The sequence below is a fragment of the Physeter macrocephalus genome, chromosome 12 (genome assembly GCF_002837175.3).
Source record: "Physeter macrocephalus isolate SW-GA chromosome 12, ASM283717v5, whole genome shotgun sequence".
Classification (NCBI taxonomy): domain Eukaryota; kingdom Metazoa; phylum Chordata; class Mammalia; order Artiodactyla; family Physeteridae; genus Physeter; species Physeter macrocephalus.
Genome location: NC_041225.1, coordinates 71,276,901 through 71,290,352, shown reverse-complemented (window position 1 = coordinate 71,290,352; position 13,452 = coordinate 71,276,901). Strand labels below are relative to the sequence as shown.

The 13,452-nt window shown below is 37.6% G+C and overlaps 3 protein-coding genes across 4 annotated transcripts in view; 2 read left to right on the top strand and 1 right to left on the bottom strand.

The window, feature by feature from the left end:
* Positions 1-5,411, top strand: part of LOC102974983 (serine/threonine-protein phosphatase 4 regulatory subunit 3B) — a 72,639-nt gene extending 67,228 nt beyond the window's left edge. For both annotated transcript variants that reach the window (XM_055089189.1, XM_024118518.3), the window contains exon 16: positions 1,825-5,411. In XM_055089189.1, the coding sequence (XP_054945164.1) occupies positions 1,825-1,920 (96 nt within the window). In that variant the 3' untranslated portion in view covers positions 1,921-5,411. The remainder of the gene's footprint in view (positions 1-1,824) is intronic.
* On the top strand, positions 2-1,521 carry LOC102986191 (serine/threonine-protein phosphatase 4 regulatory subunit 3B-like; the record flags this gene model as incomplete). The annotated part of the gene is given in 2 exon segments (XM_055089114.1): positions 2-419; positions 422-1,521. Coding segments are annotated over 2 exon segments (1,518 nt in total), but the record flags the coding sequence as incomplete, so codon positions are not given.
* Positions 5,412-5,512: 101 nt separating the features above from the next.
* CFAP36 (cilia and flagella associated protein 36) overlaps positions 5,513-13,452 on the bottom strand; it is a 31,478-nt gene continuing 23,538 nt past the window's right edge. The window contains exons 7-10 of the mRNA XM_007113197.4: positions 9,752-9,854; positions 6,499-6,638; positions 6,164-6,313; positions 5,513-5,680 (exon numbers count right to left, since the gene is read on the bottom strand). Of these exons, the coding sequence (XP_007113259.1) occupies positions 5,579-5,680; positions 6,164-6,313; positions 6,499-6,638; positions 9,752-9,854 (495 nt within the window). The 3' untranslated portion in view covers positions 5,513-5,578. The remainder of the gene's footprint in view (positions 5,681-6,163; positions 6,314-6,498; positions 6,639-9,751; positions 9,855-13,452) is intronic.

The window sequence follows — 13,452 nt, the reverse complement described above, 5'->3', positions numbered from 1 at the left end:
GCTGGCTCTGGCCTTGGAAAATGAAGGCTATATTAAAAAACTACTGCAGCTCTTCCAAGCTTGTGAGAACCTAGAAAACACTGAAGGCTTACATCATTTGTATGAAATTATTACAGGAATCTTATTCCTAAATAAGGCAACTCTGTTTGAGGTAATGTTTTCTGATGAGTGTATCATGGATGTCGTGGGATGCCTTGAATATGACCCTGCTTTGGCTCAGCCAAAAAGGCACAGAGAATTCTTGACCAAAACTGCAAAGTTTAAGGAAGTTATACCAATAACAGACTCTGAACTAAGACAAAAAATACATCAGACTTACAGGGTACAGTACATTCAGGACATCATTTTGCCTACACCATCAGTTTTTGAAGAGAATTTTCTTTCTACTCTTACATCTTTTATTTTCTTCAACAAAGTTGAAATAGCATGTTGCAGGAAGATGAGAAGTTTTTGTCTGAAGTTTTTGCACAATTAACAGATGAGGCCACAGATGATAATAAACGACGTGAATTGGTTAATTTTTTCAAGGAATTTTGTGCATTTTCTCAGACATTACAACCTCAAAACAGGGATGCATTTTTCAAAACTTTGGCAAAGTTGGGGATTCTTCCTGCTCTTGAAATTGTTCAGGGCATGGATGATTTGCAAGTCAGATCAGCTGCTACAGATATATTTTCTTATCTAGTAGAGTTTAGTCCATCCATGGTCCGAGAATTTGTAATGCAGGAAGCCCAGCAGAGTGATGACGATATCCTTCTCATTAATGTAGTAATTGAACAAATGATCTGTGATACTGATCCTGAGCTAGGAGGTGCTGTTCAGTTAATGGGACTTCTTCGTACTCTAATTGATCCAGAGAACATGCTGGCTACAACTAATAAAACTGAAAAAAGTGAATTTCTAAATTTCTTCTACAACCATTGTATGCATGTCCTCACAGCACCACTTTTGACCAATACTTCAGAAGACAAATGTGAAAAGGATAATATAGTTGGATCTAACAAAAACAGCACAATTTGTCCCGATAATTATCAAACAGCACAGCTGCTTGCCTTAATTTTAGAGCTACTCACATTTTGTGTGGAACATCACACATATCACATAAAAAACTATATTATGAACAAGGACTTGCTAAGAATAGTCTTGGTCTTGATGAATTCAAAGCACACTTTCCTGGCCTTGTGTGCTCTTCGTTTTATGAGGCGGATAATTGGCCTTAAAGATGAATTTTATAATCGTTACATCACCAAGGGAAATCTTTTTGAGCCAGTTATAAATGCTCTTCTGGATAATGGAACTCGGTACAATCTATTGAATTCAGCTGTTATTGAGTTATTTGAATTTATAAGAGTGGAAGATATCAAGTCTCTTACTACACATATAGTTGAAAACTTTTATAAAGCACTTGAATCGATTGAATATGTTTAGACATTCAAAGGATTGAAGACTAAATATGAGCAAGAAAAAGACAGACAAAATCAGAAACTGAACAGGTATTGTTTAAGTATATTGCATTTATAGCCTATAAAATTATGTTCAAAATCATGTGTAGTTTGATCTTACATATGAAATTTACCCAGGAATTTTCTTTCCATCATTAGGTAGTATAGGGTTGTGTAGGAGGGTAGTATGTTCTCCCTACACTGAATCTTTTATATGAAAAATTACTGCTCCATATCATAACTCAAGATAAATTTTTAGGTTGGTGTACAAACATCCTTGGAGTGTTCTCTGGTTTCTGGTTACATCTTATATCACAACTGAGGTGATTATGATATAAGTTATACTCAGTTACAATTATTTCAGCTCCTCTTGGTTATACAGGGAAGTTTGGTTGGTTTAGTGGATTATCCAGATGATGAAGAGGAAGATGAAGAAGAAGAAACATCTCCCAGGAAAAGACCTCGTCTTGGCTCATAAAATATTTACTTGGGACCCTCAACATGTGGTTGTACAAAAATGCTGCAACTGTTCAATGAGCTGAAAATCTGAATCAGAAAGCTTTCTCACTTGAACTTATAAATATACAAGGAATAGCAAAAGACACTCAGTATATCAGCTAGGAGAGTTTAGTTCTGAAAAAAAAAAAAAAAAAACAGGCTTCCCAGGAACTTGATCGCTTGCTAGTAATTAAGGGGTTTGCCTTTCAGACTGTCAAAAAAAAAAGTTAGTAACCAGAACCTGGGAGATAGCTTCTCAGCAAGGAAACTCTCAGGTTTTGGGACGGTTTAGGGGAGGGACAAAGTTGATAAAATAATATTATTGCAGGGTTGCTCCAGGAGGGTTTCTGATTTAGAAACAGTTATAAAACTTCAGTTGCAAACCCAATAACATTACTTGTATAATGGTGCTGGCCATGTTGTTCTTTTAATCAGTTGCCTCTTTTTAAAAGAAATTTTTATGGAAAACAAGTTCAACTATCATAAAAGATGAAGTTAAGCTGTTGGGACCATTTCTTTGAAGATATAACAGAAATTCAGCCTTACTGGTAGGTAGAGGGAAATACACCCTGTATTACAGCACATGTTGAGTGTACACCAGGAACTTTCAGTGTGTATTTTGATGAAAACAAACAAGCTGGATTCAAAATGGACAGTTTTGTTAATATAACTTTAAAATCAGCACTTTTAGAGATAACAGATGCCAAGAATCAGTACGGTAGTATTCCAAAATGATTTTCTCTAGAAATGGGAGTGGATTAAACAGAATGTTTTCAGCTGCCTACCAGTACAATCTTTTGTGGAAGATACTTTGAAGTCACTTTCTGCTTTGTTAATAAAGTTGTCTCTCTCCAGAGCTGCAGGCAAGTTTTAAAGTATAATTTATAAAGACTAACATACAAAGAATAGTGCTGAATTAAGTGGCATTTAATATCTACAGGCCATTTTGATCCAAGAAGTTACTTCAGTGTCAGAGTATGCAGCACATGAAGCTTTTCCAAGAACTAACAAGGGTGTAATACGAAAGCTGCTTTTTTTTTTTTTAAGAATAAAAGCACATTCCATGTACGTAAATAAATTTAAAATAATAAACTGAGGCAAACAGTTAAGAGGTTTTATTTTTAGAACAGCAAGTTAACTGTAAATATTTTAATGTTAGTTTGCTCATCTATGATCTGAGATGCTGAAGTGAGAAAAACATCCCCCAAACTACGATTTAATGCATTGGGAGAAAAAAACCAAAAAACTAAAAATAGTAATTCCAGCTAGTCTTCAGATCACCCTTGTAATGTGTTACGGGTCCATTTTTCCTGGAATAGCTTAAACTGAAGCAGTTTCCCCTGTTTTGGAGATTTTGTAGTTAATTTTAATTTTGGCTATTGTTTGGAAGATGGGCGTTCTGTGTAGATACGAAGTATAGTTTTTCCATAAAACAGATGTTTATTTTGTATTAAAAATACCACTGTACTTGTTTTACACCATTTGTATACATGTGGTGATATTAATGCTGACCTGTAAAATTCAGGAATTAAAATGTGACCCTGTAATTCTATGTTTGTTTCTTTTGTTTGGTTTGTTGTAAATATAAGTAAACTCCATTTTGAGATGTGTCCATTTTACAATATCTTTTTAAAGCCAGTAAGTTATCCATAGATATTTATTCTAGACCACTGTGTCATACACCAATCTGAAAGAATTCTAAACAAGGGTCAACTGCACATAGAAGGTGTGCCTTGGATACATAAAGTCCCAGCACCAAAGCATCACAGCATTGGGCTGTTATCACCTCTTTGATTAAAGGTACATATATTGAAAAAGACCTTCCACCTCATAAAGGCAAGTGACTCAGGATTTAAACCAAGATCAGTAAAGTTACCATATGAATACATTTTCTTTCAAGCAAATTTTATCAAGCCCCTTCACTCTTCTTAGCTCTTATTAAATTTCCTCTTGGACTCTAAGAAGCCCAACCCTAAAGCATTTCCCTATTTACTCTTGACTCTTCCTGATTAATTTTATTTTAAGTTCCAGTAGGAAGTATTATCTTTATATATCTTATGAAGTTTCTTTAATTTTGCTTTCTGAAGAACTGCCACAAGTCTTTTAAATCATTTAAATCATCATAGGAAACTTTTCTTATAGCAGAAATGTGAATGTTTTGTTGAATTACAGGAAAACACTTTTCATGGTACAGATGTCACCCACAATGATACGAAAACAAGACAAAAATAACCCTTGAAAGAATAAAGATTACACGTTAGCTGCTGTCTTAAATGACTACCCTCAGGCAGATCAAGATTTTTATCTTTATCTTCACTCAGTGAAGCAAGCCCAGAGCCCACATTTGTATGCCTGAGGTTCTCTTAAAATTATATCTATAAACATGTATGCAATATAGAAACTATTTTTAATAAAAAGCTACATGAACAGATTTCTGTGTTTTAACCACTAGTTTTTCAACTTGTCCATCTGTGATGAAAATGTGACAAATATAAGATGCTGAGTTTTCTCTGGACGTTGAAAGTTGGAACTAACGTAATTTTGGTATCCCTTTTAAAAAGCTTATAACGATAGATTTAAGGAGATAAAATGGAATTGTAAGTTAAACTCAGGAGTGGCCCGTAACTAGAAAAGAGGGTGCTTATGGGATGACACAACACAGGAAGCTTCTGAAAGGAAGGTTTCTCTCCTACTATTTCTGGTTATTTTTTAGCAAATGGACAACAGAACACTACCCGGGATCACTTCACACACAGAAGACCTACACCCATGGCAGAATTCTGGTCAACAGGCTCAGGCAATTGTTCCTTTATCTGTTTTAATGGTAGCTCTTCTAGAAAGAAAGAGTAATCGACAGAGTATTTTTAACATCTCCACGTCTATTTTCGAAGTCCTGTTTGCGCCTGCCTCGATGTGGGATGCTAAAATCTGTCCACCACCGCCCCAGAGAACCACTCTTTTCATTAGATTGATTACCCTATACCCGTTCACCCACAGCTACTCTAACTCACCCAGTAGTTTCCACACAGCAGCCACACATCTTTTTTAAATGAACATTTTCATCATGAACCTGCCCTGCTTTAAAACTTTTCAGTGACTTCCAACTGCCACTATAAAATGTTTAAAACCCTCACATTCCCTACAAGCCTTGCAAATCAGCACCCCACCTATCTCCAATTCCATGTGCTAACCCTCTCCCCTTATTCTGTCTGTATGCTAGCCATACTGACAGCTGCAGGACCCTGTTTATGATAAAACACTGCCCTTTTCCCTTCTAACAAACACTTGGCTCTTCACTGGCCCCATGAAAGCAGGGACCCTGTCGAACTACTAGGCTACTGTATCCTTAGCATGCAACACAATGGTTAGCACAAACAATGAATGAATGAATGCACTATCAGCTTTCTATACCTTCTCGCCATGAGAGAACATTATTCAGAAATTTGTATTGAACTGGTCAGCATAAGTAACTGCCTTCCCCACCACCCTTTACCTCAAATGTTTAATAAAATAGTAACAATAAGGTTATATTTCCATTTACAAACACAAGTATTTGAAACTAACAGGCTCTGTTTAAGGATTAAATAATTTATTTTTAAGAAATTTTGAACTACTGCTTTGCTAAATTGTTCTTAAAATTACTTATTAATAACTTCTTCTTTAAGTTTCTCTGCAAGCAATCTCCTCTTTAGTAATGTCTGCTTCTCCTCTGCTGTCATTTCTGGTTTCTCTGTCATTTCCTTAAAAATAAAAGAAAAAAAATTGGCTACAGTAGTATAAGATGGGTTCATTTTCTAAAATTCCTAACATACTGCTTTGAACAAATATTAGAACATTCAGTAAATTTTTTTAAAAAGCCACACATAGACTGAGTTCCCTAAATCTCTTCTTTGTAAAAATCTCTTCTTGGGGAAGCCTTTTAGAGGTGGTAGCTAGGGTACTGATGCTGTTCTATGATAAAATATTTCAAAGGCTCAGGTAAAACAGATGGCTGACCCTTCAGTGCTCAGAGCAGGGCAAGTAAAGAATCATAAAACTGCTATCATTTCTACTTCACAAGATCCTCCTATCACAACCATCTCACTGCCTAGAAAAGACTTATTACTAGCAGGTGCTACACTAACAGGGAGGTTAATATGAATAGATCTACAAGAGCACATATGCTGATTTTGAGAATCCCACCCGTAGACTTGCAAATTTTCACATACTAGAGCTATCCATACCTCTACCTCCCCAGCAGGTTTTCCTTTCTGCTCTGAATTTTGTATGTGCTTAGTCCTCATATCCTTTCTCATGGACATCAACTTATCTCTCTTCTGCTTCAGATAGTGTTCTCGTTGCCGGAGCTCTTCTGTTCCAAGTGTTGATAAATTCTGGGTCAAATAAGAAGGAAAAATCAAGTCTGCATAAGCGGCACGGATACCCACTGACTGATTAAATTAGAAGTTTGAGTTCAAGACCACAACAAAAGCCAAGTGTGTATGGCTGTTTACATTGTTTGTTCCTAGTACTGTATCATTTTGCTCACAGTTCTTAAAAAGTAATCTTTTTTACTTACTGCTGTTGGTCCCTCGATGTTTGCATGTCCAGAGCCAGGAATCTTCAGGTCTTTTTGTGGGAGGGAGGAACTTTCGGGCAACGTTTCCAGCTTTCTTGTCAAAGCTTGTACTGACTGATCAGCAAAATGCACTTTAACTTCTGGCAGTAATCAGACAGAGACCAATTAGAATATTATAAGAAGTATTAAGTTATTACACTAGGTTCACCAAAATGAGCTAGTGGTAATAATACTTGGGTCTTTCTCATACTCATTCACTCAGCATGCATACACTGTGCTAGCACATACACTGTGCTAGGCACTGGGTGAGAACAATAAATGTGGTCCCTGTCCTCAAGGAGCTTGAACTACAGTTCTTGTGAATAATGACATTTCAACAAATACCAAGCTCCTGCTGTTTGGTACTATAGCTACAAAAAGATATAATTCTTGTCTAAAGATTAGAACTACAGTAAAATGTAATATAAGGTTGCCATACAAGCCAAATAGTGCACTAAAATCCCTTACTAACAATGTAATTGGCTTTCAAACTTTTGCTTGCAGGCAAAAACTGTTAAGTGACCTTATATTTTCAGAACAATTATTATAAAGCTATAATTTTTTGTATTGGAGGAATAAGTGCCAGTAATGACAATAATTTATACTACAAACTGAAGATAACTATAAACCTACTAACATATTAAAAAAATGAAGATTTTAAAGTAAGCAAAACAGGGAGATCAGCTTGATGCTTTGTGATAACCTAGAGGGGTGGGATAGGGAGGGTGGGAGGGAGACTCAGTAGGGAGAGGATATGGGGACATATGTATGCATATAGCTGATTCACTTCGTTGTACAGCAGAAACTAACAACATTATAAAGCAATTATACTCCAATAAAGATGTAAAAAACTACATAAATAAATACATTAAGTACAACTTGGAAGCGGATATAACATGAGTGAGTACTCAATACCTTCCAGTTATTTGGTAACTGTGCCAAGAGACAGGATTAACATGCTAATTGCTTTTCTGAGACATTTTTTATTATAAGGTGGGGTTTTTTTAAGATAAAACGTTTTCACTGTAATACATGGACTATGAAAGACAGCTGGTGAGACAAGCAAAGACACATAAAAATGATGCCAAGAACTAAAAGCATCATGGGAGAACATGATATTCATGTCTCTAAATGATTAAAAATCCAGCACGGTAAAACCAGAAATAGAACTTTGCAGGAGCAAGAAACTTGCCCAAGGATCACTGCTTTAGCACAGGGTGAGTGGACTGACTGCAGTGCCAGGGAGGTTAGAAGAAGAAAAGCTCTTCAGGCTCTTGGACAGAAAGGAAAGTCTCCATGGAAGAGATGAGGCTGCTGCTAACACTCCAACCAACCTAGACAGGGAGCTCAGGACTAACTTAAACAGAAATGAAGATGAGCTTCAACAAGTTGGTCGAAATATGCAAAGTTAAACATGCCATTCATATGATGGTGACTTTAAGCAGTGGTGGGCTTAGCCCCCAAATATGGAACCACAGAGCTGGGGACGAGACAGTAAAATTCTGAGAAGGGGGGAATCCCAGGCACACAGCATTTATATTCAATTCATGTACTTGGTCTGGACAGTTCCTTGAGTTTGTTGGTTATGAACACCTTTTATATTCTAACTAGAGAGAAAAGTACCTGAAGCCAAAATACTTAACTTCTCTGATTTCTAAGAATGGAGAATCGGAAAGCCAGCTAGCTTAAAGAAAGGTCATCTCATCACTGGCAACCATGCGTCAATCTGAGAACAGATGCTATCCATTTCCAGCAGGAACCAGGGAAAGACACGAGCAAAGGGATAAGCAGGAGGTCAAACACCTTTATGATTCCTCCCACATTAGGCCTTTCTCATGGGCACTTTGTATGCAGTGATTGCCCGTAATATCAGATATACTCATTTTTTTAAAAAAATAGTTTTTAAAAATTAAAATCATTACTTTTGAAATTATCTGCCAGTTTCTCTACTGCTAATGTGCATAACTGAGTTACAAATGGCTTGAGATTAAGTTTTCTATAATAGTTTCACTTAATAGTCAGATAAGCAAATGTATTCGAATTATGTCAGACACGAGATTAGAACAGTATATGTACTTAGGTCTATATAAAACAAAAAGCTAAACTTGGGCCAGCAAATTTTAAAAGCGCTCAAACAAATCTAAAGCAGGTGCTTTCACAGACATTATTCAAATGAGGTTATTCTACTCAGAACCTGCAGAATATGAAAAAAGAAAAGAAATTATTAGATTTGCTAGGAAGGAAAAAGCCAGATAACTTCATAAACCTGCTTCTGTTTCATATGCCCCATTGTTTTATCAACTAAGCATTTAGTTCCTTAAAACAGTGGATAAACATCAAACCTATCTATCTCAATTATAAAACTTCTACAAAGTGCAGAAAAACACAAGATTTGGAGTCAGAAGACCAAGGTAAGTCACAGTTTCACTATTTAAGAGCTCAGTGATTTTGGACCTCACTCAAGTTCCTTGAATTTCTTGTTTTAAAAAAATAAAAGAAAAATAAGGACCATAATATCTACCTCACAGAGTTACGGGTTTTTTTAATTGATAAAAGGACATGCACCTAAAAACCATAGAAATCCATAATAAAAATGAACTAAATTCATGATCATGATTCAAGTTCTGTTTCAGAATTACCTGTCTTCTTATAAAGGAAATCAGAATACATATATTGAAAATGATTTGCCGCATAGTGAACAACAAAGATCATCCACTAACATTTCCCACAAGGATTCTCATCAATTTTGGTTTCAACAATAGTTTCTGACTAAACTTCTGGATAAATTGGCTACCTGTTATTTTCTAATTGTGTTTTAATTCACTAGGAAAATAAGTTAATATTATCTTTCCCTGTTCAGCTTCTAACTCTCAAACACCATGTAATTATGGTCAAGGAAGAGAGTACCAAATGTTATGTGTACATACCTTGAATGCTGTAGTCACGGCATTAAGGCTGGGGGCTTCCCCAAGGAATTTTGATCACAGCTCTGGGTTCCAAGCTTCACTTAGAAATTTGGGGGCTACACCCTCTCTGTCAGCTATCTCCTACAAGCAAACTCTTTAGCTAAATTCACAAAGAACATTAAATACCTATGGCCATTCAAGACTACCTCACAGGATTTTTGAGGGTGAAGTGTGTATGAAAGTAACACACTCTTTACAGTGTTTATGTATTCATATGATTCAGAAATTTCAGTACATTTCAACCTTACCTGAGGGTGGGTGTGCAAAATGTTCACCATCCCCTTGGGAATTATTCATTTTTGCAGTTTCATTGGCATGCATCGGAGGCTCTTCTGTTTTAGCCTCTGATAGCTTCAGGAATCAACAATATAATTTTAAAAATATTTTAGATTAAATCTGAATAATTCACTACTTAAGGGATTCATACACATTAGTTTAAAAAATTATTATCTACTGAATGGATAATAAATCAGAGATTCTATTTTTCCAAAGTTTTTAAGATGTTTCCACCATTTTTTATCTTCTACTTTTTGAGGTAGGTAAACATTCTCATTTCCAATCATGCAGTGCTAAGAATAACTAATTTGGTTAAGACTTTGGATTCAGAAAGAAGTGAGTTCAAACCTAGGCTTCACTCTTACTACTCATGTGACCTTGACCAAGACACCAAGAAATACTCTAAAAGAGGGCTTCCCTGGTGGCGCAGTGGTTGAGAGTCCGCCTGCCGATGCAGGGGACGCGGGTTCGTGCCCCGGTCCGGGAAGATCCCACATGCCGCGGAGCGGCTGGGCCCGTGAGCCATAGCCGCTGAGCCTGCGCGTCCAGAGCCTGTGCCCCGCGGGAGAGGCTACAACAGTGAGAGGCCTGCATACCGAAAAAAAAAAAAAATACTCTAAAAGAAATAAAATCACTGATTTATAAGGTGCTTTTTCACTTAAAATAATCTAAAAAATATAATAATAATACCACTACTATGATATGCCTGAAACAGCCACAAACTCGTTTACAGGTATACCTCATTTTATTGCACTTCAATTTATTGTGTTGCACAGACATCGCGTTTTTTTTACAAATTGAAGGTCTGTGGCAACTCTGCATCAAGCAAGTCTATCGGCACCATTTTTCCAACAGCATTGCTCACTTCATGTCTCTGTGTCACATTTTGGTAATTCTTGCAATATTTCAAACTTTTTCATTATTATATTTGTTATGGTGATCGGGAATCAGTAATCTTTGATGTTACTATTGTAACTGTTTGGGGGCACCAAAAACCACACCCATGTAAGACGGTGAAACTTCATAGATGAAAGTTGTGTGTGTTCTAACTGCTCCCCCGACCAGTTGTCCCCTCATTTCTTTCCCTCTCCTCAGACCTCCCTATTCCCTGAGATACAAGAATGTTGAAATTAGGCCAATTAATAACCCTACAGTGACCTCTAAGTGTTCAAGTGAAAGGAAGAATCACAGGTCTCTCACTTTAAATCAAAAGCTAGATATGATTAAGCTTAGTGAGGAAGGCATGTCGAAAGCTGAGATAGGAGAGACCTTCAAGATGGCAGAAGAGTAAGACATGGAGATCACCTTCCTCCCCACAAATACATCAGAAATACATCTACATGTGGAAAACTCCTACAGAACACTGGCAGAAGACCTCAGGCTTCCCAAAAGGCAAGAAATTCCCCATGTACCTGGGTAGGACAATAGAAAACAAAGAGACAAAAGAATAGGGACAGGACCTGCACATCTGGAAGGGAGCTGTGAAGGAGGAAAAGTTTCCACACACTAGGAAGCCCCTTCACTGGCAGAGATGGGTGGTGGCAGAGGGGAAGCTTCAGAGCCACGGAGGAGAGCGCAGCAACAGGGCTGCAGAGGGCAAAGCACAGAGATTCCCGCACAGGGGATCGGTGCCGACCAGCACTCACCAGCCTGAGAGGCTTGTCTGCTTATCCGCCGGGGCGGGCGGGGGCTAGTCCAGGGAGAGGACGGGGGTTGACGGTGTGAACACAGCCTGAAGGGGCGCTAGTGTGCCACAGCTAGCCGGGAGGGAGTCCAGGAAAAAGTCTGGAACTGCCTAAGAGGCAAGAGACCATTGTTTCGGGGTGCGCGAGGAGAGGGGATTCAGAGCACCACCTAAATGAGCTCCAGAGATGGCGCGAGCCACGACTATCAGCGCCGACACCAGAGACGGGCGTGAAATGCTAAGGCTGCTGCTGCCGCCACCAAGAAGCCTGTGTGCAAGCACAGGTCACTATCCACACCGCCCCTCGCGGGAGCCTGTGCAGCCCGCCACTGCCAGGGTCCCGTGATCCAGGGACAACTTCCCCGGGAGAACGCACGGCGCGCATCAGGCTGGTGCAACGTCATGCTGGCCTGATCAAGGGATCAATCCAAGAAGAAGATATAACAATTGTAAATATTTATGCACCCAACATAGGAGCACCTCAACACATAAGGCAAATACTAACAGCCATAAAAGGGGAAATAGACAGTAACACAATCATAGTAGCGGACTTTAACACCCCACTTTCACCAATGGACAGATCATCCAAAATGAAAATAAGGAAACACAAGCTTTAAATGACACATTAAACAAGATGGACTTAATTGATATTTATAGGATATTCCATCCAAAAACAACAAAATACACTTTCTTCTCAAGAGCTCACGGAACATTCTCCAGGATAGATCATATCTTGGGTCACAAATCAAGCCTGCGTAAAATTAAGAAAATTGAAATTGTATCACGTATCATTTCCTACCACAATGCTATGAGACTAGATATCAATTATAGGAAAAAATCTGTAAAAAATAAACACATGGAGTCGAAACAATACACTCCTTAATAACCAAGAGATCACTAAAGAAATCAAAAAATACCTAGAAACAAATGACAATGAAAACATGATGACCCAAAACCTATGGGATGCAGCAAAAGCAGTTCTAAGACGGAAATTTACACCAATACACTCCTACCTTAAGCAACAAGAAACATTGCAAATAAACAACCTAACCTTACACCTAAAGCAATTAGAGAAAGAACAAAAAAAACCCCAAAGTTAGCAGAAGGAAAGAAATCATATAGATCAGATCAGAAATAAATGATAAAGAAATGAAGGAAACAATAACAAAGATCAATAAAACTAAAAGCTGGTTCTTTGAGAAGATAAACAAAATTGATAAAACATTAGCCAGACTAATCAAGAAAAAAAGGGAGAAGACTCAAATCAATAGAATTAGAAATGAAAAAGGAAAAGTAACAACTGACACTGCAGAAATACAAAGGATCATGAGAGATTACTACAAGCAACTATATGCCAATAAAACAGACAACCTGGAAGAAACAGACAAATTCTTAGAAAAGCACAAACTTCTGAGACTGAACCACGAAGAAACAGAAAATATAAACAGGCCAATCACAAGCACTGAAATTGAGACTGATTAAAAATCTTCCAACAAACAAAAGCCCAGGACCAGAGGGCTTCACAGGCAAATTCTATCAAACATGTAGAGAGAGCAAACACCTATCCTTCTCAAACTCTTCCAAAATATTGCAGAGAGAGGAACACTCCTAAACTCATTCTATGAGGCCACCATCACTGATACCAAAACCAGACAAAGATGTCACAAAGAAAGAAAACTACAGGCCAATATCACTGATGATCATAGATGCAAAAATCCTCAACAAAATACTAGCAAACAGAATCCAACAGCACATTAAAAGGATCATACACCATGATCAAGTGGGGTTTATCCCAGGAACGCAAGGATTCTTTAATATACGCAAATCAATCAATGTGATACACCATATTAACAAACTGAAGAATAAACACCATACGATCATCCCAATAGATGCAGAAAAAGCTTTCGATAAAATTCAACACCCATTTATGATAACAACCCTCCAGAAAGTAGGCATAGAGGGAACTTACCTCAACATAATAAAGGCCAT